Source organism: Neophocaena asiaeorientalis, unplaced genomic scaffold (genome assembly GCF_003031525.2).
Source record: "Neophocaena asiaeorientalis asiaeorientalis breed wild unplaced genomic scaffold, Neophocaena_asiaeorientalis_V1.1 scaffold292, whole genome shotgun sequence".
Classification (NCBI taxonomy): Eukaryota; Metazoa; Chordata; class Mammalia; order Artiodactyla; family Phocoenidae; genus Neophocaena; species Neophocaena asiaeorientalis.
In genome coordinates, this window is record NW_020173241.1 from 1,011,529 (window position 1) to 1,035,019 (window position 23,491).

Below are 23,491 nucleotides of genomic sequence, written 5' to 3' on the forward strand. Positions count from 1 at the left end.
GAATGTTCTTTGCACCACATAGATCTGTTCAGGTCTGCCTCCTGCTGAAAACCTTCCATGGCTCCTGACAGGACAGTTTCAGTTTCTTTCTTCCTGTGATACTCAAGGCCCTTCACAACACAGGCCCTGCCACTGGTCTCATCTTTCCCCATTCCGCACCAAAAAAGCTGAACTCTCCATGCTTTTCCCATTTTCCCTCTGCCTGGATGCTTCTTCCTCCCCTGTCTTTGCCTGGGCAGCTCTTATTCATTCATCTACTCCCAGTCCAAATGCCCCCTCACCCAATTCTCCCCTTGCTGACTGAATGCAGGATTCCGTCCATTGAGGACCCTGATGGGAGAACCCTTGGTCCTCCAGTCCCTGGAACTCAGGGCTGGCAGAGCTTGCGTGGGGGCAGCAGAAGGGGACTAATGCTGAAGACTTAGGACTCCTGGGAGGGTCTTGAGGAGTTACAAACTGGTAGCCTTTGTTTGGTCTGTAGTTTTCTAAACATTTAAATTAGTTGGCAGCACTTAAAAGGACATTTGACATGAAAAAATGTGATCTCCCTGCTTCTCTTTAAAAAACTGGGCGATCTGGCAACACTGGGCCTGTTTCTATGTGGCAGTAATTGGCCTGGGCCACTGCCTCGAGCCTTAGTATGCACTCGCTGGTGTGCCCCAGTCCCCCACAGTCCCTGTTGCCTGACACCAGACACTCCACTCCTTCACATCACTTGACTGGGCCCCGAGGGCCTTTGAGATTGCGGTGCCCTCCCTTCCCCACCCATCTGGACAGAATTCCTGGGCCATTTACATGGGACAGAAGGGCAGGAGGGCCTAGCTTCCTGTAGGATGTGGGAGCGACCCTCTGGGGCCCAGATCTAGTGAGCCCGTGTGGAGCAAGCAGTCACCACGTGGCCAAGGTCCGCCGTTAAGTGGTGTTGGGCTGAGGCCCGAGACCCCAGGTAGCTGACCCCAGCCCCTTGCTCCCTCGGATCTGCAGAAGCTGGAGGAGCAGGAGCAGCGGGCCCGGCGGCTCAAGGAGAAGCTGCGCAGCAAGCAGCAGAGCCTGCGGCAGCAGCTGGAGCAGCTCCGGGGGCTGGCCGGGGCGGGCGAGCGCGAGCGGCTGCGAGCAGACAGCCTGGACTCCTCAGGCCTCTCCTCTGAGCGCTCCGACTCAGACCAAGGTAAGTGCCCTCACGCGGAGGGGTCGAGTGGGCTGAGTGGCCCAGGTCCCCTGACTGGCCTGCTCCCCGTGCAGAGGAGCTGGAGGTGGACGTGGAGAGCCTGGTGTTCGGGGGCGAGGCTGAGCTGCTGCGGGGCTTCAGCGCGGGCCAGGAGCACAGCTACTCACACAGCAGCAGCACCTGGCTATGACCCTCACCTCCTGGAGCAACCTCTGCCCTCAGCCCACCCTCTGCTCTGCCAGGCTGGAGCCCTCACCAAGCCTCCAGGGCTGCTCAGAGTACTGTTGGAATGGACTAAAAGGACTGTGTGGGAACAGGTGCTCCCCGTACCTTGCTGCTGGCTGCTGGCAGTCCCACCTAGGACGGGGTGCCGAGCCCCGCTGAGCCCTGCAGGGCAGGCAGCTTGGGCCCAGGCCACCCTTCCAGGCGTTTTTTGTAGCACTTGGCTCTGCTGTCCACAGGGGCAGGAAGCCTCTTGGGTCCTCATGTTCCTTCCTAAACAAGGGCCCCTGGCCTTTGCCCTCCACATACTATATTTTCATTAAAAGCCTCTTTCTTAACTTCCTGTCCATGGTCTTGCCTGGTGAGAATGGGGGAACTCCCAGCCACAGACAAACTGGAAAAGAGGAAATGAGATCCATAGCCACCACAAACACTGCTGTCCACACCAGGCAGTGCCCCTTTACTCCTCACAACTCGGGGGCCTCAGTCCCTGTCTGTCACAGTGGGACTGAGGCTGAGTGACATGACCTTCCTGAGGTCCAAAGCCAGGAAACAGTTGAGTCAAGATTTGAACCAAAGCTTTCTGACTCCAGAGCTGGGGCCGACTGAATTCAACAAGTATTTATTGAGTGCCTGTTATGTGCAAGATTTTGTTTCAGGTACTTGGGACACATCAGAAAATAAAACAAAGGTCCCTGCCCTCATGGAGCTTACAGTCTAGCGTTTATGACCACTTCACCTGGACGTGACCCTGCGCAAGTCACTGTACCTCTATCTTCAGCCACCTGATGCAGGAATAAGCAGGCCCAGCTCAGACGTGGGTAACGGCCTGGTGTGCTGGAGAGGCCAAACAACACACCCACCCCCAGCCCACCACCCAGACAGCAGACAGGGCTGGAAGCTGACTTTTAATAATAAAGTACAAGGAGGAAAGAGCACAGGGACTGGAGCAAGTGGTCTGCTGTGCTGCGGCCCCAGGGCCTGGGCTGGCTACACAAACTGCTGCTGCTGCTGCTGCTGCTTCTTGGTGGCTGCCTTGCTGGCAAGGTCCTTGGCCTTCTCTGTAGCTGCCAGTGCCGTTTCCTTGGCCTTCTCCTTGGCTTCCTTGGCTGTTTCAACAAGGGTTTTGGGAGGGGCCTCACCTGGAGCAAAGGGTGGGGACTGGTTTCAAAGAATGCCAAGACCCACCTAAATCACCTCCCAGGACATTCATCTCCTGTGCACCAGGCCCTGAAGGAAATACCCAGGGTACAGATGAGTTGCTCAGAGTAGGGTGGTGACAGCTCCAGGCTCCAGCCCAGGCAGGGCAGTTAGGACTTGACTCAGCCTCTGCCTGTGTACAGAACCCTCACCTTGCAGCTTGGCCAAGATGTATTCAAAACCCTTCATAGTCTTGGTCACATTGCTTTTGAACCGGGCGAGACCAAATTCCTGGCAAAAGATGAGAAGGGGAAGGATTCTGAGCTGCCCACTGATCCCCAGCCCGGACTCTATGTTACATGCCCTGGGCCCCAGAGCCCCAGCACCACAACAACGCTGCTCACCTGGACAGCTCTGGAGACGCCGAACAAGCTAGAGGAGACCCAGGCTTCCCGGCAGATTTCGGTCCAGCCGCTGTTATCAGAGTTCACACGGTAAACACATCGTTCCTCTACCACCTGTGCAGGCAGTCAAGCCAACCACAATTGTGTGGGAGTCCTTCACTTCGCCAGCTTGCACATAAATTTGATTCCCTGCCTCTTTTCACTAGGGAAAGCAATAAAATGAAAACCGATTCCTTTCCCTTACTGTATTCCCAAGCTGCACTTTGGGAAGAGAGTAAGAAGATGAAAAAAAGTCATTTTGCTCTCTAAAAACCTCTCTTCTGACCCTTCAAACGAAAAGCTACATGGACTCTTGAGATCAGCAGAGGGCCTTCCAGCTCCATCCTGGATGTTTTGTACCTTTACATCTAGACATGTGTGGTGTTTTCAACCTGGCTTCCACCCACTTTGGCCCTTGAGCTCCTGACAATCCAAAAAAAAAAAAAGAAAAAAGAAAAATCCGGCAACCACCACAGCTCATTATCAGAGAGGAGCAAGTGGACCTGTACTTCCAAGAGAAACACTTAAGACACCTGTCGCAGCTGGACTGAAAGACATTTCTTAGAGCTGGATCTTTTCTTTGTAATTTACAAAACACAGTTGTAGTGCCCTCAGGGCAGTCAGCTGTGAGGCCCTCAGACAACTCAGGGGCAGAGCATTAAGCTGCCTACTCACTCAGTGACTTCCCCTCTCTGGACTTCACTTTCCTCTTTGCACAATAGAGAGTAATACCCACCTCCCTGTGTTATTGTGAAGATTAACTGAGAAAGAAAATAACAGTTCTCTGGAAGCTTTTAGGGTACTCACAGGTGAGAAGATACTGTAGGATGTTCCTTAAACCAAACCACGGGTTTTCTAGCCTTTTTAATTTTTTTTAAAGCAAAGGTATGTGCAACCCTTTTCCCCTGAAATCTCAGGCAGAAATCCACTACATAAGACAGATAAAAGACTCTAGTCAAACTGGGGCAAGGGGCCCAGATCCTCCCCCTCTAAGGTACATGCAAGGTACCCTTTATGGCTTGACAGATTCCTGTTTGTAAACCACTGCCTCCCTCCGTCCCTCAGCATCATGCCTGTGGCCCAACCTACACACATGCCAGGCACAGTGTGAGTGCTCTGCATTTAGTACTTACAATGACTCTGTAAAACAGGTAACCCCTCCACCACTGTATGAATGAGTCAAAACACAGGTCCAGAGAAGATGACCAGCTGAAGAGATCATCTGAGTTTGTACTCTAGAGCCAACACTCCTCAGAACTGCTTGGATCATAGAAGCTCCCTCATGGCTCCCTAGCCACATGTACCTGGAGCTCTCTAGTTCTGGGGGAACCAAGAGGGAGGGGTCTCACCATCAGCCGGGCATGGTTGATGTTCCAGGTGAACGTGGTCATGGTCTGGTTCTGTGGGTCCACAATAGAATCCTCCAGGATGTACACTGAGTGAGCAACATTGGCAGGAAATAGTCGCTCAGCCCAGCGGGGCATCCTGTTCGTCTTGGTCAGGAGTCGCCGGGACAGGAGCTTCTGGTCAGGGGTCACCTCCCGGTGCACTATGTCTTCCGTCAAGACATGTTTGCTGCAGGTGTCAGGGTGAAGGTGACCCTCAGGAGCCTGGCCCTAAGAAACTGCCTGTTGGGGTTCCCATCTGGAGCCTCCAGGCCCAGAATGGCCATGCCTTTCCCCAAACTTGCAGAGTGATCTGTGTTGTGGCTCAGACCTGAACTAGAGTCCCTTGAGCCTAACCCAGGGCAAATTCCAACTCCCGCCTCCTCGCTGACCTGGATTCCTAGGCCTTCCAGCAGGGCTGGACCTCATGATTTACTGCACCACTGGAGAGCGTCATGGCAGAGAAGTAGACAAGCGCCCGGATTTCCAACCCCAAGATCCCTCCCCAGCTCCGGTGCCGCCGCCTCTTCCTGTCTCACCACCCTGAGATGAGAGAACCTTTTACTAGGGCCTCAAGTAAACTACTGCCCAGACCCAGCCTCCTTCCAGTACTAGCCTGGCCGCTTCCCCGATAGGTCCTCTCGTCCTAAACGTGGCCACGGCTCCGGCGATCCCCCCACTCGAAGTCGAGTCTTTCCCGGCCCCCACACTCCGATCTCCAAACAGCGAGGTGGGAGGGTTGCTCTTTCCAGGGCCACGTACCTATAGGGATTCGGGTACCGCTGCCAGAAGGCAGCGAACACTTGGTCCCAGGAACTCCGGAGCACGCTCTGGCCCAGGAAATACTTCACCATTGTCCAGGCCGGGCGGGCTCAGTGCCCGCGCAACATCAGGGGTGCGGAGCCCGGGGGGCACGCGGAGACCGGGCTGGAGCTCGACGCTCGGCCGCCAAGCTAGCAGCTCAGTCACTCCAGCGCCGCACCCAAACAGGCGCCACCACCGCCATGAGGATTTGTCTGGCCGCGCGCCACTTCCGGCGCAGCCGCGCACTGCCCACCTCTTCCGGCGCCTGCCCACGTGACCGGGCGGCCCCGCCTCCCCAGCCTCTACCTCCTCCCACTACGCGGGAGTCGCGGTGGGCCGGAGCCAGGTTCGGGGGACCCTTCCCAGGCTCTGTGGGGAAACCGTGCCGGAGCGGCCCCTAAGCCGGGCGGGCAAGCGAGTAGCGGAGCGAGCTAGCGACCCGGACGCCGGCGTTGAGTGCGCTTCCCCGCACACTCCCAGGCCGCCCCAGGTCCTGGGCTCTCAGAAGGAGGATCAGCACCCGGGGCCGAAGAGCGGGGGCGGACGGAGGCGTTGCTGTAGCTCAATATCGTCGCGGCGTCTGGAGCCTTAGATTGGCGCCTGGGGTCGGGGACTGAGGCTCGGGCGCTGCCTTTCGGAGTGGAGATCCGGTTTGCCTCCCGCCCCCGCTCAGGACCCTGAAGCGGGTGAGGCAGCCCCGGGAGCATGAGCGGGCAGCGTGTGGACGTCAAGGTGGTGATGCTGGGCAAGGAGTACGTGGGCAAGACAAGCCTGGTGGAGCGATACGTGCACGATCGCTTCCTGGTGGGGCCCTATCAGAACGTGAGTGCGCCCGACGCGGCCCAGCACGGGTGGGAGGGGGCTAACCCGCATCCGAGGCCCTGATTGCTTCCCCTTGGTTGCAGACCATTGGGGCCGCCTTCGTGGCCAAGGTGATGTCCGTCGGAGACCGGACGGTGACTTTGGGTATTTGGGTAAGTTCTCTGGGCAAGTCCTGGGAAAACCCATTCCTGAGGAGGCGTAGATCCTGCCTATTACTGGCTGACTTGTGGCCTCACAGAGGCCATTTCTGTTCTCTAGACCACAGTTTAAAAACGGGGTCTGGAGAACGTGGCATTAGTTTGCAGTTTTGGGGAGTAGCTCAGCAACTCAGGCCAGGGCTGAGCCTCCCCCTGCCCTTCAGGACACAGCAGGCTCTGAGCGCTATGAGGCCATGAGCCGAATCTACTATCGGGGCGCCAAGGCTGCCATCGTCTGCTATGGTAAGGATGGTTTTGGCCTGTTTCTCAAACAAGAAGGGGAGGGTGCCAGGCTGGCCTTACAGAACAGCTTCTGACCCTTGGTTGTTTCCTGCGTGTCCCACACCAAGACCTGACGGACAGCAGCAGCTTTGAACGGGCAAAGTTCTGGGTGAAGGAACTGCGCAACCTAGAGGAGGTAGGTGGCCTGACCTCACCAAAAGACGAGACGGGCTGGGGATCTGGTGGTCCGAGGGGGGTGACCCTCACCTTGTCTTCTGCTCCAGGGCTGTAAGATCTACTTGTGTGGCACCAAGAGTGACCTGCTGGAGGAGGACAGGCGGCGCCGACGTGTGGACTTCCACGACGTCCAGGACTATGCAGACAGTAGCTGCTCCTTAGCTCCCTGGGGCTGGGGGAGGGAAGTGGCTACTTGGGTGGGTCACAGAAAATAGGGACTGCCTTGGCTACCATGGCAAGATCCTCCATGGGAAGACTTTCTCTGGCCTCCCTGAATCTGTGGGGTTCAGAAGATTCCCTGTACTGCTAGCCTTCCCCTTTGTCTGTGTCCACCTAATTCTCAGGTATGAGGCTTTAGACACTTCTCTTTACAGATATCAAAGCTCAGCTCTTTGAAACATCCAGCAAGACAGGCCAGAGTGTGGGTGAGTGCTGTCCTGGGCCTCACAGCAGAACACGCAAGGGCAACAAGGGAGACAGAGAAAAGCCTAGAGGGCTGGTTACTGGGTGATCCCAGGGCCACTGGCATTTGATCCTCACCTATCACCCTTTTTCCTGCCAGATGAGCTCTTCCAGAAAGTAGCAGAGGATTACGTCAGTGTGGCCACCTTCCAGGTGATGACAGGTGTGTCCTTCCCTAGCTCCTGTGGAGACTTCCTCTAGGCCCACAGCATCTGGCCCCCTTCATGAGTTACCTGATCCCCCAATAGAATGATGCTGAGCTGCCACCTCTCTCTCTGACAGAGGACAAGGGCGTGGACCTGGGCCAGAAGGCAAACCCCTACTTCTACAGCTGTTGTCATCACTGAGTCACCACTCACCTGGCCTGGGGGAATTAAAGGAATTCCCCCAGAGAGGCTGGACCTAGCTTTTGTCTGGGCTTGAGTGATCACACGTCTGAGCTACCCTGGGTCCCCATGGCGGCAGAGGTGGCACCTGCCTGTGCTGGCCCATGGAACGGAGGCAGCATTTGGGCAGACTGATGGGCACAAGGAGGGTAAGGGCTGATTTGGACCCCAGGCTTCTGCCCTGGACAGCACTTGTGTCTACAAATTATTTAAGTGGCTTCTGATTTGTAAATAAAATCAATGCACTGTGAATCACACTCAACCCCTTTCCCTGCTGTGTGGATTGGGTGTCAAGATACCTAGTACTTTCTGGGGCCACCTGGCGGCCCTCGCTTCCTATATCAAGGCTCCTCTTAGCTCTTACTTTCCTTTGGAAACCAACTGGCTTCACCCCAGGGTTGCAGCTGAGATAATGGAGAAGCAGAAGGGCCCTTTCCTATTCTTTAGTGGGGGCAAAGGTAGGGCGAGAAGCTGGGGCTGGGGCAGTGCAAAGCTCACCCTTCCTTCTTGGTGCTAAGAGCAAGGAAGGCACTGAAGTAGTATCCAGAGATCGAAGGATCAAGCACTTCTACCTCAGACTGGTTGGCTCTACTGCACCTCTGTCATGTCTAAGTCCATGAGTCATGCCTGTGGCTCAGATCCTAAGCTTCCTAGCAACACCCTATGTGGCTTAACAGAAAAATCATAGGTTCTGCAAGACTTAGAAAGGTTTTATGGATCCAGATTGGGATCCAACTCAGCTACTCAGAAAAGGGACTTAAACTTGGCCTGTGTTTCTCATCTGTAAAATGAAGTGACCACTACCCAGTTCAGGACTTGAAGATCATGAGTGAAAAGTAACTGTAGGACTAAATGCTTGTCTTCCCACACTCTTCCCTGGGGTAGAAAGTTCAGGACTAAGTCAGAAGGGAAGCAGATTCCCAGGGGTTCCTGAAAGTGTATTTTTGGGCCTTGGACGTCCAGATATTTCTGAAGAATCAGATGTTACTGTAGACAGGACCAACCCTTCAACCAAAAGGAAGCATATGGAAGCCTTTTCTGTTATGGGATGCTCAGCCCCTTTGCCTCACTTTACCATTTTAGGCCTAGGCCGAGTCCTCTGCAGTGCCCGGCACCTGCTCTAAAAAACTAAAAACTTGGCCAAAATGTCTAGACTCACACTCAGAAAGTGCTTTGGTTCCACTTCCTTTTTAAAAACCTCAAAATACCCTTCCTTCGTGGGTGATGGAGGCTTCCTGTGTAGGGACTGAAACTGATGCCAGCCACTCCCAAAAGCAGCAGAAAGACATTCTGACAGCTGTGGCTACTGGGAGGAAACCCACACCACTCCCATGAGGTGCTTGGAGGAAGGGCTCAGTTCCGTGTCCCTGGGAACTACCTCAGGGGCTGGCTTCTGCTCTCACCCCAAACCCATCCTCCCTCCTGTTAGGCTACATCTCCCCACGGACAACAAAACAAAACACAGGGCAAGGGCCATAAGAGTAAAGTTAAACTTTACTTTACAGTAATTTTTTTCTATATACAAAGAATTACAGTACATGTTTATGGGGACTCCTAGCACAGGGCTCCCCTCTTTTTCACTAAGAGTTCCACTTATCACTGACAATCTATTGGGGTGAAGGGGGGCAAAAAAAGTGATGGACCTCAGCTGACACCCCCTCTGCCCCTTTCTTAAAAATATAAAGATAGATCTCTATTGTCAGCTTTTTTTGCCAAGACTTAGCTGCTCTTCCATGAGCTCCTGTGTGCTGCACTCGCCCGTCTTCAACACTCTCACCTACATGCACACACAGGCAGCACCCACCTCAGACCTAGAGACCACCTGTTCTCTGCCCCTACCCTGGAAGTCTAAAGCACCAGAACCACTCATTTCTGCTCCTAACTCCCTAGGCTCACCTCCTGTCCAAAAAGCTTTGCTCGATTTCCAGGGTGTTACACCTGAAGCCCTCAACAGCCTGATGTTTTGAGAGTCATGGGAAAGTAGCTCTAGAAAAGGGACCATATGAGTTTAACATGTGCTATTTTTGCTTATGTTGATAGGAAACATTTCTCCCCAGGCTGTGGATTTCTAATTAAAATAAACTCTTTCCACTTCCTTAAGAAATATTACCCTTAAATCTTCATAAGCAATAGAGGTGCTCCCATGAGAGTGGAAGAGGTAGAGAGGGGCAGAAGGTAGCTGAGGGAGACCCCACACTTGGAGCTCTCTACCAACCTGTTCAGGCAGTGTGGACAGAGGCTATGGACAAGGTGACACCAGCCCTGAGAAACTCAATGGCCACCCTCATCTGGAAACAGCATCTCTTCCACCTCTGGACTGCACTGGACTATTTCAGGGTCAGATGCAAGATTCACCATGGCTCTACCTTCCCCTCCTCTGATAAAGCCTCAAGGAAACTACATAAGATCTCTTCTTCCCAAACAGGAATCTGGGTTTCTCAAGTCACCAGTCCCTCAACCCTTGGCAGTGCTTATTTATACCAGGAAATTAGCACCATCATTGCATTTTTTGTGTGTGTACAAAGCAATTACCTATTCCTTTTTTCAATTTATACTACAGCAACCTCTGGCCCTGCTGCACTAACTCTAAGAAGCTCAGCTGAGAGCTAACTGTCCACAGCCAAGGAAAGTCTCGTGCAGCAGCTACCCAGCTCTAAATGATCTGGAATGTCTTAACACATGGAACAGCCCAAACATTATTCAGCAGGAAAAGGGGCTTGTGGCAGCTCCTTTCCTGCCATGATCTCAGAGAAGTGAGGACACTGGGCTACTCTGACCTCCTGACAGACCCCAAGAGGATGACAGTGTCTCCCAAAAAAGCCTTAGGAGAAAACCTGCTTTATAGGAGCTGATGGGGGGGAAAAAAAAAAAAAAAAAAAAATCCATCCACATTTAGTGCTCTCCTGATTCTTCTCCACAGGGGAAGCTGCCAGGACCAGACTTCCTTCCTGCCACTCTGTTCTCACGAGGCAACCTGGGAGTCCAGCTCCTGTGAGTAGACGCTGCCAAGCCTGGAAAAGGATCGCTGATGCACTTCATGCCCTGACTGTAGTGTGGGGTGGAGGATGTAAAGAATAGAATAATTATTTTCATCAATGCTAAAGATGTAGATTTGATAGTTGTTCAGAAGAGGATCGACACAGTGATTTAAATCACTTCAAACTCAGTAACTTCAGGGGGAAGCAGACATTTAAAAACTTGGATGCTTTTGTAGCAGTGACAACTATTTTGCTATTAGAATGGGTTTGCTCCAGTAGAGAAGCAAATGAGGCTTTGAATTCAAATTTCAACAGTTTCCATAATTTTTTCTGACTTAACAGGGCTAGGATAGGTATTAGTTCTCTAACTACCTATGGAAGCTATGGCTTCCCCCTCAGAAAGGCTTCCTGGGGAACTGGCTTAGAGGCAGACGCTCTATTGAGATCCTGATTTACAAGCACTTGGCCAAATGCCAAAATAGCATCCTACACAAAGATCAGGAGTTTCTAAGAGTAAAGATTTCCTTTTAACTGCCAAGTCACACCCCCTGGAGAAAAGGTCTCAGTATAGGTTCCAGGAGAATCCCCTAAGGATGGCAAGGTCACCCCCCCCAAAGAGTCATGCAAGAGTCTCACTTCCCAAAAGTCCTTCCGACTCTGCTTCTAATTGTATAGTGACTGCTTTCATGATGTTAACAATCTAGTATCAAATGCTATCAGTGGGCCTGAGAGTTGAACATCTAATTTCCAATCAACCTAAGAGAGTCTTACAATGGCCCTCATGAAAGCCAGGCTGGCTGTCCATCCATTTAAATAAACAGCTTCAGAAGTTGTTTCCTACGCAGGTCTGGAAGGAAGCTTTCCAGTGAATGGGAGAATGGAAAAAACTGAAACAAAACCACAAAGTGGCCCACCTTTCCCTCACTCCTTCCTGTCCTGTGAGACATATCTAGAGTGGCTGTCAAGTCAATTACCTACCAAAGCCTACCTAAGAGAAGCTCCTTCAGGATCAAACTTCTCCACTTAAAAATTTTACATAGCCTGCACACCCCACCCCCCAACAAAATTCACAGTTTATTTCATGAAACAAAGAGCTACGGTAATTTAACACACAACACAGTGGAAAGAGATTCTGACAGCGCAGTGCGGGTATCTTTTTCTGATCACAACTACAGATGACAGGAGAAAAAAAGGGCACAGGACTGGCACCAAGCAAATCCTACTCATACAACCTAAGAGAATAGGGAAAGGGACCTACTAGCTGCAGTTATATACTTATTATTCTCACACATGATAAATACTTAATATAATGAACTTTAATGTTCTGGGTGGATTTCTTTAAAAATATCTTTTCCATGATTTAAAATTTTTTTAAAAGAAAATAAGATGCTTTGTTTTCTCTTCCTCTAAAACAAAGAGCTTTTCCTCTCTGATGATGTGGGAAGAGAGACAGGATGAAAGGGGAGAACTAGGCAGGTGGAATTTACAGAGGAGAGTCCGAGGTCTAAGTGAGATGCAAGAATAGGCCCCTAAACTCAGGGCAGCCCTGCCCAGCCTCATGCCTCTGCCTGAGTTCAAATGTCTCAACCCTAGAGACAGACTTTGGGAAATAAAAGCAAATTCTTTTTTAAATCTTTATATAAAGCGCAAATGCTTCTATAACAACAGTTGTTCCCTCCTTAGAAGTATGGGAGTAACCTCAATAGAAACTCAGGAGGAGGAAATTGGGACAAAATACAGAATCCTGTTGAGGGTGTAAAAGCCATAACTGAGACAGAAATGGCCAGGAGACCTTGGGGCCAGGAGATGGCCTGTTGGCTAAAGCTGCTGGCTAAGTTGGCAAAGCAGAGAGGTAAACATGTTTGGTCTAGGGACAAAGAGGGGGTGGGTGAATGGGAAGGAACTGGCCAAACAGCACTTCCTGTTGGCAGTCAGTGAGCTGGGTGAATGGTAGGGCAGGGTAGCACCAACAGATTTCCCAGCCCTTGGGCCCCAGCTCAGGGCAGCAGTAACAGATAATCAGCAGTTATGAGGAGTCATCTCTTGGACTGGACATTGCTCTAAACGCCACATCTTGCCAGTCATGGGGAAGGTTTCTGGCTTGCCTTTGAGCTAAGTCAGCAGGCAGGTGCTCTCAATACAGAGCACAGCATTTCTCAGGAAGAGGGTGGTAGAATCCACTAGTGAAGAAGACTCCCTCCATTCAGGTAGGAGGGCAAAGGATCAGGAGAGAAGTAATTTCTTGCCAGGATCTGGCACTCTCCCTGAGCTGGTGGTGGATCTAGCCCAGAGCTTGCCAGAGATTCCCTAGGTCTACTGCCCGAGACTCTGAAATCTGAAAGCACCTGAGTGTTTGGGGGACAGGCATGGGGTGGGTTGATGTAAAAGGAGGAAAATCTGTAGAAAAGAAAGGTAAGCTTGCCAATTGCCTTCTTACACTGAGGGAAAGCTGTGTCCTCACAGAGCCCAGCCCCCCAACCAACTGCTCCACCAAGGACAGATCTTTAGACTCTCCAGAGCCCAGACAGAAGCAGCAGAGGCTGCCCAGCCAACAGGCCCTACCTGCCTATAGAGGAGACCTCTGCATGAGTGTACACGCATGCACATACACACAGGCACACCTGACCAGGAGACACTCAAAACAACCACTTCTGGGGCCACAAAGGACATGACAAAATGAGCCTGGAGCCCCAGGGCCCCTCAAACTTCCTGTTATTTCCTGGTCAAAGGTTCTTTAAAAATAACCTGGGAACCCAGGCAAGCATGTTAGGCTCACAGGGATCAGGTCTTATTTATCTCTGTATCTCCTGCCAGTGACTAGCACCAGGCCTAGCACACATGAATGTTCAAGAAATCACCACCGACTTGAATGGGTATCAGTTCCTCCCAAGGGTTCATCAGGTACCCTCAGTGGGGCTTGGTAGGGCTAGAGAAATAGCTTTGAGAGCCCCTCTACCTTCAACCTGACCAGTGGAATTGAATCCCATGCTTGACTCCAGAGTGGACTTTTTATTTCAAGTTCACCATGAGTAAAGGTTGGGGGAAAGAGACCCGAGTCTGTCTGTCTCCTTGGCTGGGGCCCACTTGGATTTCCATACATGGTTCACACAACCACAAGCCCCGACTGGCTAATGTCGCAAGAGTTCTGAATGTTGGGATATAAGGAGAGAATATCAGTGGAAAAGTGTTGGGGTCTGTTTTTTAAGAGGGAAAAATAAGATTTTTCCCTTCCCCAAGAACCCTGGGGGCAGCTGGTCTGGTCATGTGGCATTTACTGGTATTATTTCTGTTCTGACTCTGCACACTTGTGACTGGAAGGAGCCTGGTTAAGAGCTGGAAGGGTATTTTGCTCTGATTTAGGGTCTTGCCCTCTTCCAAGAGACCAGCAAGTCTGTGCCAATGTCTGTGTGCTCCCAGAGGACCAGCAAGACTGTGCCAGTGTCTGTCCAGCCACCATGGGCCAGAGCCCTGGCCCTGGTGAGGCCTTGCCCAAGGCCCAGGGACTCTGCTCTGTGGTTGCCAACTTCTTCTCTTCAGTGGAGAGGGAGGATGGGGCCTTCCCAAGAGGCCTGAAGGACTGCCCACTCTTGGCAGCAAGTCCAGGTAGTTGCTGGCCTCCGGCCATCTGCTTCACCTGCTTCACCAGGCCTGGTGCTTGGCTGGGAGGCCCTGGGGTCTGCTCAGCCCCTGCAGGTGCTCTTCCTGAGGCCTGAGTTGCTGGCTCATACAAAAAAGCCTTGGCAGGGGGCTGAGAAAGAAGTCTGGCCTGGGTGAGTGATTTAACAGCTTGCCAGGAGTGCTCTGAAGGGGCCGCTGCTTTGCCCGGTGGCTGAAGGACAGGATCTGACACAATGCCTCTCTCAATGGCTCGTGACATCTGTCCCAGACCTTTGCTGGCAGGCCACGAGCTCGACTCCAACACTGGCATCTTCTCATCAACCTGTGGTGTGATCTCATGGGGAGAAGCTCCCCGTTCCTTCTGGCGAGGAGTTAGGTCTATGAGATCCATCACCAAAGCAGCTCTATTTTTTGACTGAGTATTCTGGTCCACAGGCCTCAGTGCTTTTTCTTTAGCTACCAGGGTCTGGACCACAGCTGATAGTACTTTGTCAGGAGGTGGGAGTCTCTGGGACAAAGAGGCATGGGATTTTTCGGGGGGCCTGTCTGAAGTCTGGGGTTTGGGACCGCTGGTGACTAGCAGTTTGTCTGGCTGCGGAAGTCTCAGGCCAGTAGGGACAGGGGTTTTCTCCAGTGACTGGGGCCTTGGGCTGGCAGCACCTATGGATTTATCCAGCCTTGGGTCAGCTGTCCCCAGAGGTCTTTCCAGTGGTTGTGACCTGACTGAGGGTGAGGAGCTTGGGCCGGTCACTGGAGAGGGTTTGTCAGATAGTTGGGGTCTTGGTCCTGCCATTGCAGGTGGCCTGTCCAATGGCTTCTGGCTGGATACCAAGGATTGGGGTTTGGTCCCTGACCCAGCAAGGTCCCTGACCCTATCTACAGGCTGGGGCCTGGAGTCAGTTCTATCAGGAGGCCTTTCAGGCAGCGGTGGCCTCTGACAAGTCCCTGCCAGAGCTTTTCTGGACAGCGACAGCATCTGGTTGGTGTCAGCAGATGGCTTGTCCGACATCTTGGGCCCCTGAGCAGCTACTCCTGATGATTGCTCTGCCAGGTGAGTGCCTGGGCCTGGAGGCAGCGGTACTGTAGGAGGTACATACTCACGGATCTCCCCAGGTTCCAGAGGGTTGGGCCCACAGGGATCGTGCTCAGTACAAGACAGACGCCCATCCAGTTTGGAGATGAAGAGCATCCCTTCCCGATGCTGCTTACAAAAGGAGCTGGGACACATCTCACAGAAGGAGGCTGCTTCCTTTCCGCAGATGTCACACTGATGCCAAGGACACTCCCATTTCCCTGAAAACACAGGTGTGAAACAAAGGCTTAGGAAAACAAGACATGCATATGAGATGGGTCATGGCTCTGGAACTAAGTCAAAGGAGTGATTTCAAACTGCTGCCTTCTGCAGAGAGCTCATGCCACTTGCCCACCTCCCCTCCCCCAGGATCTCAGCTTTACTTTCTGCAAAATGCATAAAAATAACAGCCAACTATCAAGTAGCAACTGAGCATCAATTAAAACCCAAGCAGGAGTAAAAAAACAACAAAAAAAACCCAAGCAGGAGTAAACCCTGATTTCTACAACTATTTCCAACAAGGAGAAAAGCAACAACAATAAAACAAAACCCAAAGCTCCCCATAGATGGAATGTGAAGATATTACTTTCATATTTTTACAAACTCCATTTGTCCTGTACAGCCTTTAAATATTCAACTCTATGGGGAAAATCTCAGCCAATTAAACTGCTTATTTGGTTATTACTAGGAACAGGGAGCAGATACACAAAGGTGAAAAATGGAAGCAGATTTACCTTTGCTCAATGTTAAGTCTGGAAACTAGCACAAACTTTACCTGTGTTGTCCACACAGAATCAGCAGGAAAGACCCAAAGCCAACCCAAGCTGCTCTCTGTTACCCTCATTTCATGATACCCGAATCTCTGCCATGGACAGTGTTCCATCCCAGCTCCTTCCAAGTAAACTATGCTAGAGCTCACTCCTGGCTCATAGGCAAGATCAGTTCTATCACAACCTGTGCCAGCTACAGCCCTGAGTAATTGCTTCTGAAACAATTCCCCATTTCCATTTCCTGGCACTGGGGTCAGTGTTATGGCCTTGCCCCTACACTACCTTAGTTTCTATTATTTCATTACCCTGGCAACCACATATTGAAAGAAACCTAATTTGGGGACAAACTCCTCTCACTCCCACCCCTCTCTATGGGTTGCTGGGAGGATAAAATAACATAAAATGCTTGACAGAGCGAGTGAGTTTCTGTTCCCTTCTCTATAACCTAGGATTCTAAGCCTTTGTTGTCATTTATTTTGACACCTCTCAACACTATGCATGGGAAGACCAAAGGGCTCTGAGAATTCTGGCAGAGAACAAGGAGAACTCTAAATGGATTTTGGCACCAACCTGCTGGTCGCTTGGTTAGATTGAGACAGTCTGCATGGTAAACTTTGGGGCAGCCTGGCTTCTTACAGGAGACGAGCTGGCCAGCATCCCCACAGCTGAAACACTCATCCTCTCGCTCCTTTGTGATTTCACCCTGGGTCCTGCGCTTCCCCTGTTGCTTCTTCTTGAATTTCTTTGACTTTTCCTCTGTGGCAATGGGTTGATTCTAGAGGTCAAATATTGTTGACACATTAGTTGTATGATCTTGACCAGGTTAACTATCCTCTCTGAGCTTCAGACTCTCCTCTGGGAAGACACAGTCCTCATAGACTACTGTGAAGTTAAGAGAAAATGCAGGAAAAGCACTGGGCATATCATAGGTACCCAATAAATGGTAGCACGAATTTTATCTGGTATCAACTACTCCTACCACTTGAGCGAATTAAGAGAGAAATGTGCTTTCTGTTGACACACAAGACTGGTATTAAAGGTCATCCTTTAACAGTAAGTTTTATTTTTATTCTTATGTTTGTCTAATTTCAAAAACTAAGGAAGACTTCTCTGGGTGTGTGTGTCACACACATTTCTTAACTTATTCAACAAACTTTCACTGAGCACTTAGTATGAGCCATGTGCTAGGAAGACACAGAAAACTAATTTGTGGCCCTTGCTCTTGACAAGCTATGCATCTTTACCTAAGTCAGTTTAGGTTCATGTCCACCACTCCCCAAGATAGATCCTGGTGCAGCCCGCAGGTCTACTCTGTGCTCCCTGCAGACCACACTTGGTCATCAAAATGCATGGTTTTCATCGCATTATTTATCTCGGCCTAGGAACATCCAGGACCAATCCAGCCCACAGTGATCTCCTCCCATTTCTAAACTTCTGCTCCCGAATTTCCCTTTCACTGATTCATGTGTGAAATGCTACACAGACCCTAAAGATATAGAAACTGACATCCCTAGTGCACCTAACACCATTAAACTCTGTTACTATTTTAATTTATAGGGACTAAGTCAACCGCACATCTTAAGGAACAAGACCATTTAACCAACTAACTAAACAAAATACAAAATCCAATATAAATTTTCTTATTTAATAAATAAAAGAATAATCACTGGGTGTTCTTCATTTATTATAGCTCAAAATGATTACCCTCTTTAGCTAGTGGTTTCCATGCTAATTTGCATTTTTCAGTTCTTAATGTTGACTTCACAATCAAACAAGCATAATGGGAAATACCCAATTGGAGTCACGGTGTAGTCTACTTTGCATCAAAATTAAATTTCAATTTTCAGCATGCTGTTACTTACGACAGAGAAATCTGGAAGCATCCAGATGTTCATCTATTATGGTTCATCCATTATATAAAAATTTAAACAGTCACTAAAAACGATGGTTATGAAAATTATGTAACAGCAAGGAAAAAATGTATAATATTTAAGAATTATAAACAATTCTTAACAGTTATAGAATTATAATTCAGTTAAAGTACACATAAAAAACCAGGAAGTAAGATACAACAAAGTTTATACTGGTACATGGTTAAGATTAAGGGTCCTTAAAAAAAAAAAAAAAAAGTCCTATGTTTATCTACAGTTTTATAGTACATTTAGAATCTTAAATTCAGTATCAGATTCTTTGATATCTTTAAAAAGGCAAAAAGAGAGACAGAGACTGAGAATCTTTCTTAGGAAATGTAAGATCAACTAAGACCAATAAAAGACATGGGAAGTAATCTACAGGTTCCTATTTTACAGCTTTACGTTTAAAAGGTACCTTTGGCCTTACACCCAAAAAGCCACTGCAGTTCGGAGCTCCACATTTGCAAACAGTCTTTCCATTCCCAAGACATTCTAGGTTGTAGTTGAAGGTAAGTTCAGTGCCTGCATAAAAGACCATGAAAATATTAATATCTATGGCTTTAATTACATTATTTCTCTATTAATCACAAAAGGCAGACTTCCAAGAGAACAGATTAATTTTTAAAAGAGGATTAAAAGGATTAACTCTAATCACACTGTATTATTAACATACTAATAAATCCTAATCATATAACATTATTAATGAGCTAATATAACTTAATAACAGAAAAACTTATATGACTTAACAAATAATTTTTTTTTAAGATTTTTTTGATGTGGACCATTTTTAAAGTCTTTATTGAATTTGTTATAATATTACTTCCATTTTACATTTTGGTTTCCTGGCTGCGAGGCATGTGGGATCTTAGCTCCCCGACCAGGGATCGAACATGCACCCCTTGCACTGGAAGGCGAAGTCTTAACCACTGGACCTCCAGGGAAGTCCCAACAAGTAATATTTAAAATAACTTTTACTATAGATGTGTTAATCCCAAATTGTTTTTTATTTTTTTCTAACCATTCAGATTCAAAATATATTAATTCATTACCAAAAACAGACAAACAGCAATTTATGGTGCACTGATGTGCCAGGCACTGGGAAAGCAAGTATGAAGGAAACCTGTCATCTGTGCCAAGGTGAGTACATCTTACCAGGCAGCACTCAAGGGAGAGAGACATGTCAATACAGAATAATACCAGAGAACTCTAGACCACAAGACCTAAGCCCTGGCTATACATCCCAGTTACACCACAATCTAGCTGGCTTATTTGAGCCGAAGAGTCCATTTATTAAATGCAGATAACAATCTCACAAGCTTACTGAGAATGACATAATGTACATAGCAGAAATTTGTAAACTTTAATAGGAGATGTACAAATTTAAGGTATAAAAAGTCCCCTTTCTGTCACAAGTGCATTTCATCAAAACTGAGAGCAAATAAATCACACATTCAAACTCAAAGCATGTTAGGGAAAGCCTAACAAATAGAAGAATTTTATACAGACATACAAAGAGGTTATCTCTGGGTGGGGGTCATGGCTTACCGTTAATGTACAAAGTGATAATTGTTCAGTCAAAATTGTCAAAATTTAGGAAGATTTCCTTTTGCAGAATGACAAATCTTCTATCAGTGAGACTAATTAATATATACAGTTTTTCATCTAATATTGGAAACAATTATTTTTTAATTTGGTTGAGCAAATTATAAAGCAGCTGGCTTATATTTAGGAGTTCATATGGTACAAATGCTAGAATCACTTGTGGCCTGGTAAGAGGCTCACATTGTGAGGAGCCTGTAGGAACCAAGACTGACCAAGGTAACAGCAGGGTCACAGCTCCCCTCCCCACTGTGAACTTATTGTACTGAATGATGGGTAATTCTATTCACAATAGTCTTATTTAAAAATATAGCTGAATTTTCATATATTTAATGTGCTTACAGTGCAACTCAACCACATACTTGGCATAACTTGCTGCTCACTCAGCATCCACTATGTAAACAAAACCACACAAGGAGATAAATCAGAAGGTATCATCAGTGTGCATACAGGAAAGCCATTCTAGAAAACAGTCCAAAATACAATAATCTGCAATCTGGGGGATGGCAAATGGCACTGGAGAAGAGATAAACAAGGAGTGAGTATGACACATTGAAGACAGAAAGTAACAGGTATGTGAAGAGCCCATGAGGTTGGATGTGTAAGGAGGAGAGCAAGCTTAAAGTTCTGATTCCATTCGCAAGGCTGAAGCTCCTATGGGCACTCTGCATGGCAATGAGCACATTCTGTCTCAATTCCCCCATCCCACCCTTGCAGACTGGGAGGACAAAAATAAGGTCTGTCAATTCCCACACCATTCTACCTGAGCTGAATGAATATGGGAGAAGAGAAATTTGTGGCTAGACATGGTAGAAGAGGCCATCCCCACGGACACAGACTAAAGTTCAAAGTAGAAGTGTGGTACTAAAAGCAGTCAGGACAGAGATAAGAACTGAAGTCACATGGCTAGCATTTGAGTAATTAATACAGAGGAACACTGTCCCTCCCTCCCCCAGTGTGGTTAGAGAGAAAAATGGAGAAAAGAATGAGAGATATATCAGATCCAAGAATCCAAGTAACATAGATAATGCTACCAAATACTTTACAGTACTTTTGTAAGGATTAAATGAGACAATATGCTTGGAACAGTGTCTGGAATTGGAAAAATGGTAGCTCTTACACACTCACTTGATAATTCCTGTTACAAAGCAGAAATCTACCCAATTTACTCTGAAGCCATCCATTCCAAAAATTTGATACAACTTACTGATTTTAAAAATCACTATCATTTACTCCAATAGAGCACAGTGCACAGTGATGCTCAAGCATTGTTACTTTCATCATTAAACACTTTATGTGAAGCAATGCAAAACAGTGGCTCAACTTTTAAAATATGAAAACTGTCAGAGCCTTTAAAATTCTAAAGAGCCTAAAAGACTCCTGGGCAGCAGTATAATTAAATTATAGAGAAACAGATATATTGGGGGGGGGGACGGGGGGTGTTGGGTGTTATCCACAGATTGAAAAAAAGAAAAGGCAACAGACAAAAAGCTGACAAAATTGCTCTTTAATTACTTTATCTTGATTAGTGTTTGCTGAGGTAAACGACACTGACTGGGCAAAGCAGAATGCTCATATGGGATTTCTGCTTTGAAAGTCATTGGACTACGCTACTGTCAATTACAAACTACCCAGGCCAGTCTGATCTCATTTTGAGTTAGGAGAGTGATCCTGAAAATGCTTTGCTAGTACTCCTGCAAAACTTATTTTGAAAAATTATATACGTCCTCATACATTCAAACTTATACAAGTCTAAATATTTTTAAAAATCATGCAATTTAGAGGGTGTCATATGTATATGTATATACGATATGCTTACAAATTTTTCATCAAAACCTTGACACTAAATTTTAAGCTCCTTTAATTGATGGAAAATATCCATCATATAACTTTACTTTCAAACCTCTTAGCCCTATCAGGTTTACTTTCAATTCAAATAAACATCTTAATATTGTGCTGATTACAACTACCTCACTTCTACACTCTGAATTCTCAGAGACGTAATAGGCATCTAGGCAGGCCACAACATAGCTGTGCATTCTCCAAATGTCCAGTTCTTTGAGACCCAAGAGGTGAGGGTTTTTGTTTTTCTTAGCCTTGGGCTCATAAACCATAAAATTCAGATGGGTAAGAGGTGGATATTTGGTTTATAAAGTGGATGAAGGGCAACTGTAAAAGGAGACCTGGACTGCTAACACTTTCTAAGGCAGACCAATTTTTTTTTAAAATAAATTTATTTATTTCTGGCTGCATGGGGTCTTCATTGCTGTGCACAGGCCTCCTCTAGGTGCGGCAAGCGGGGGCTACTCTTCGTTGCAGTGCACGGGCTTCTCATTGCGGTGGCTTCTCTTGTTGCGGAGAACAGGCTGTAGGCACGCGGGCTTCAGTAGTTGTGGCACGCGGGTTCAGTAGTTGTGACACACGGGCCTAGTTGCTCCGCGGCATGTGGGATCTTCCCGGACCAGGGATCGAACCCGTGTTCCCTGCATTGGCAGGCGAATTCTTAACCACTGTGCCACCAGGGAAAGTCCTAAGGCAGACCAATTTTTAAGGAGTTCATATAAAAGCTATGGAAAAGGTCTGGAAATTTATTCCTTTAAAACCATCCAGGAAATTTCCTGGTGGTCCAGTGGTTAGGACTTGGTGCTTTCACTGTGGTGGCCCCTGGTTCAATCCCTGGTCGGGGAACTAAGATCCCACAAGCCGTGTGGCACGGCCAGAAAAAAACAAAAAAAACCCAAACATCCATGCCCAAACCTTGAAGACATCATGCTAAGTAAAAATGAGCTAGCCACAACAAAATAAATATTGTATGACTGCACTTGCATGAGATTCCCAGAGTAGCTAAAAAAATCACAGAGACAGAAGATAAAATGGTGGTTGCCCGGGGCTCGGGGAGGGGGGAAATGAGGGAGTTATTGGTTTAATGGGTATCTTCAGTTGGAGAAGATAAAAAGTTCTGGAGATAGATGGTGGTGATGGTTGAACAACAATGTGAATGGACTTAATGCCACTGAACCGTACACTTAAAAATGGCTGAAATGGTAAATTTTATGTAACATGTATTTTACCATACCACCACCAACAAAAAAAATACCTGGTACATGCTAAGTACCACCTGGAAAGTCTTTTATGTATCCTTGGGAATTTGCAACCTCATTTTGGATTATAGAACATATGGGATTTTTAGATAATAAAAACTGAAATCCCATTCCTAGCTCCAGAATCCTTAAATGATTCTTACCTGCTTTAATGTCACTCAAGGCAAAAAGGCCAACACGGGTATCTCCATTCACAGACCACTTCTGTGTTTCACAGTTGGGCTGGCAGCAATGATTCATGAATCGAGCATAGTTTCCTTTGGGACCAGCATCAATAATACGATCCTAGAATTCCAAGAGATGTTGTTCAGCAGACCTCTACTATTATTGATTAAAATTAGAGTGATAATAAATAAGCTAGAGTTTCTATTTGTAAAGTTTGATTCTTCCAGAGGGGTGGTCTCAGAGTGTAGTCCCTTGACCAGCACTAGTATCACCACCTCGGAATCCATTAGAAATGCAAATTCTTGGGTTGCACTCCAGATATACTAAAGCAGAAACTCTGAGGCCCAGCAATCTGTGTTAAGCCCACTAGGTGATTATGATATATGCTAAAGTTTGAGGACCACCATCCTAGAAATAGTAGCTTGTTCCATTCTCTAAATTAGGTAGTCCTGAACCCTGGCTACACATCAGAAATCACCTAAGATTTTAATAATGACATCAAGACCCCATCCCGAATGAAGATCAAGAGTATCTTGAGGTGAGAATCTCACAATCCATAAAAGTACAACTCGGTAAATACAAAGTTTCACACCAAGAAAGGTCTATTATAAAAGTTAAAGGAGGGTGGGGGAGAGGAACCTAGCAGAACGTAATACTCAGGTACAAAGAGGAATCTCAGTATACACAGAAACGAAACACATTAGGATGCTGAAATTAGAAATAAATCCCATAAACAACAAGGTCCTACTGTATAGCACAGGGAACTATATTCAATATCCAGTGATAA

At 47.8% G+C, this 23,491-nt stretch overlaps 4 protein-coding genes across 5 annotated transcripts in view; 2 read left to right on the plus strand and 2 right to left on the minus strand.

Moving 5' to 3' along the window:
- The window catches only part of MXD3 (MAX dimerization protein 3), a 4,418-nt gene extending 2,685 nt beyond the window's left edge, over positions 1-1,733 (plus strand). The window contains exons 5-6 of the mRNA XM_024745595.1: positions 985-1,168; positions 1,243-1,733. Coding sequence (XP_024601363.1) covers positions 985-1,168; positions 1,243-1,358 — 300 coding nt within the window. The 3' untranslated portion in view covers positions 1,359-1,733. The remainder of the gene's footprint in view (positions 1-984; positions 1,169-1,242) is intronic.
- Positions 1,734-1,986: 253 nt separating this feature from the next.
- Positions 1,987-5,402, minus strand: PRELID1 (PRELI domain containing 1). The gene is made up of 5 exons (XM_024745594.1): positions 5,121-5,402; positions 4,323-4,548; positions 2,935-3,048; positions 2,743-2,821; positions 1,987-2,532 (listed from the first exon to the last, which is right to left on the minus strand). The coding sequence occupies exons 1-5, from the start codon at positions 5,210-5,212 to the stop codon at positions 2,381-2,383; spliced, it is 663 nt and encodes a 220-aa protein (XP_024601362.1). The 5' UTR covers positions 5,213-5,402; the 3' UTR covers positions 1,987-2,380.
- A 70-nt stretch (positions 5,403-5,472) lies between these two features.
- Positions 5,473-10,584, plus strand: RAB24 (RAB24, member RAS oncogene family). Of its 2 annotated transcripts, XR_003003363.1 has the most exons (9): positions 5,473-5,984; positions 6,068-6,136; positions 6,346-6,424; positions 6,532-6,599; positions 6,688-6,787; positions 7,015-7,065; positions 7,203-7,265; positions 7,385-7,637; positions 10,409-10,584. XR_003003363.1 is itself a non-coding variant. In XM_024745596.1 (8 exons), the coding sequence occupies exons 1-8, from the start codon at positions 5,868-5,870 to the stop codon at positions 7,447-7,449; spliced, it is 612 nt and encodes a 203-aa protein (XP_024601364.1). In that variant the 5' UTR covers positions 5,473-5,867; the 3' UTR covers positions 7,450-7,750. The 2 variants fall into 2 exon arrangements, 1 of the variants encoding a protein (XP_024601364.1); XM_024745596.1 differs by lacking the exon at positions 10,409-10,584 and having other exon boundaries at positions 7,385-7,750.
- NSD1 (nuclear receptor binding SET domain protein 1) overlaps positions 8,965-23,491 on the minus strand; it is a 134,413-nt gene continuing 119,886 nt past the window's right edge. The window contains 4 exon segments of the mRNA XM_024745593.1: positions 8,965-15,377; positions 16,497-16,701; positions 18,255-18,361; positions 22,683-22,824. Of these exon segments, the coding sequence (XP_024601361.1) occupies positions 13,747-15,377; positions 16,497-16,701; positions 18,255-18,361; positions 22,683-22,824 (2,085 nt within the window). The 3' untranslated portion in view covers positions 8,965-13,746.

Coding starts and splice junctions, on each gene's coding strand:
- PRELID1 (XM_024745594.1), bottom strand. CDS start 5,212: ATGGTGAAGTATTTCCTGGGCCAGAGCGTGCTCCGGAGTTCCTGGGAC. Junction 4,549..5,120: donor CGGTACCCGAATCCCTATAG/GTACGTGGCCCT, acceptor TGACACCTGCAG/CAAACATGTCTTGACGGAAG. Junction 2,533..2,742: donor CATCTTGGCCAAGCTGCAAG/GTGAGGGTTCTG, acceptor CCTTTGCTCCAG/GTGAGGCCCCTCCCAAAACC.
- RAB24 (XM_024745596.1), top strand. CDS start 5,868: ATGAGCGGGCAGCGTGTGGACGTCAAGGTGGTGATGCTGGGCAAGGAG. Junction 6,425..6,531: donor GGCTGCCATCGTCTGCTATG/GTAAGGATGGTT, acceptor TCCCACACCAAG/ACCTGACGGACAGCAGCAGC. Junction 7,066..7,202: donor CAAGACAGGCCAGAGTGTGG/GTGAGTGCTGTC, acceptor TTTTCCTGCCAG/ATGAGCTCTTCCAGAAAGTA.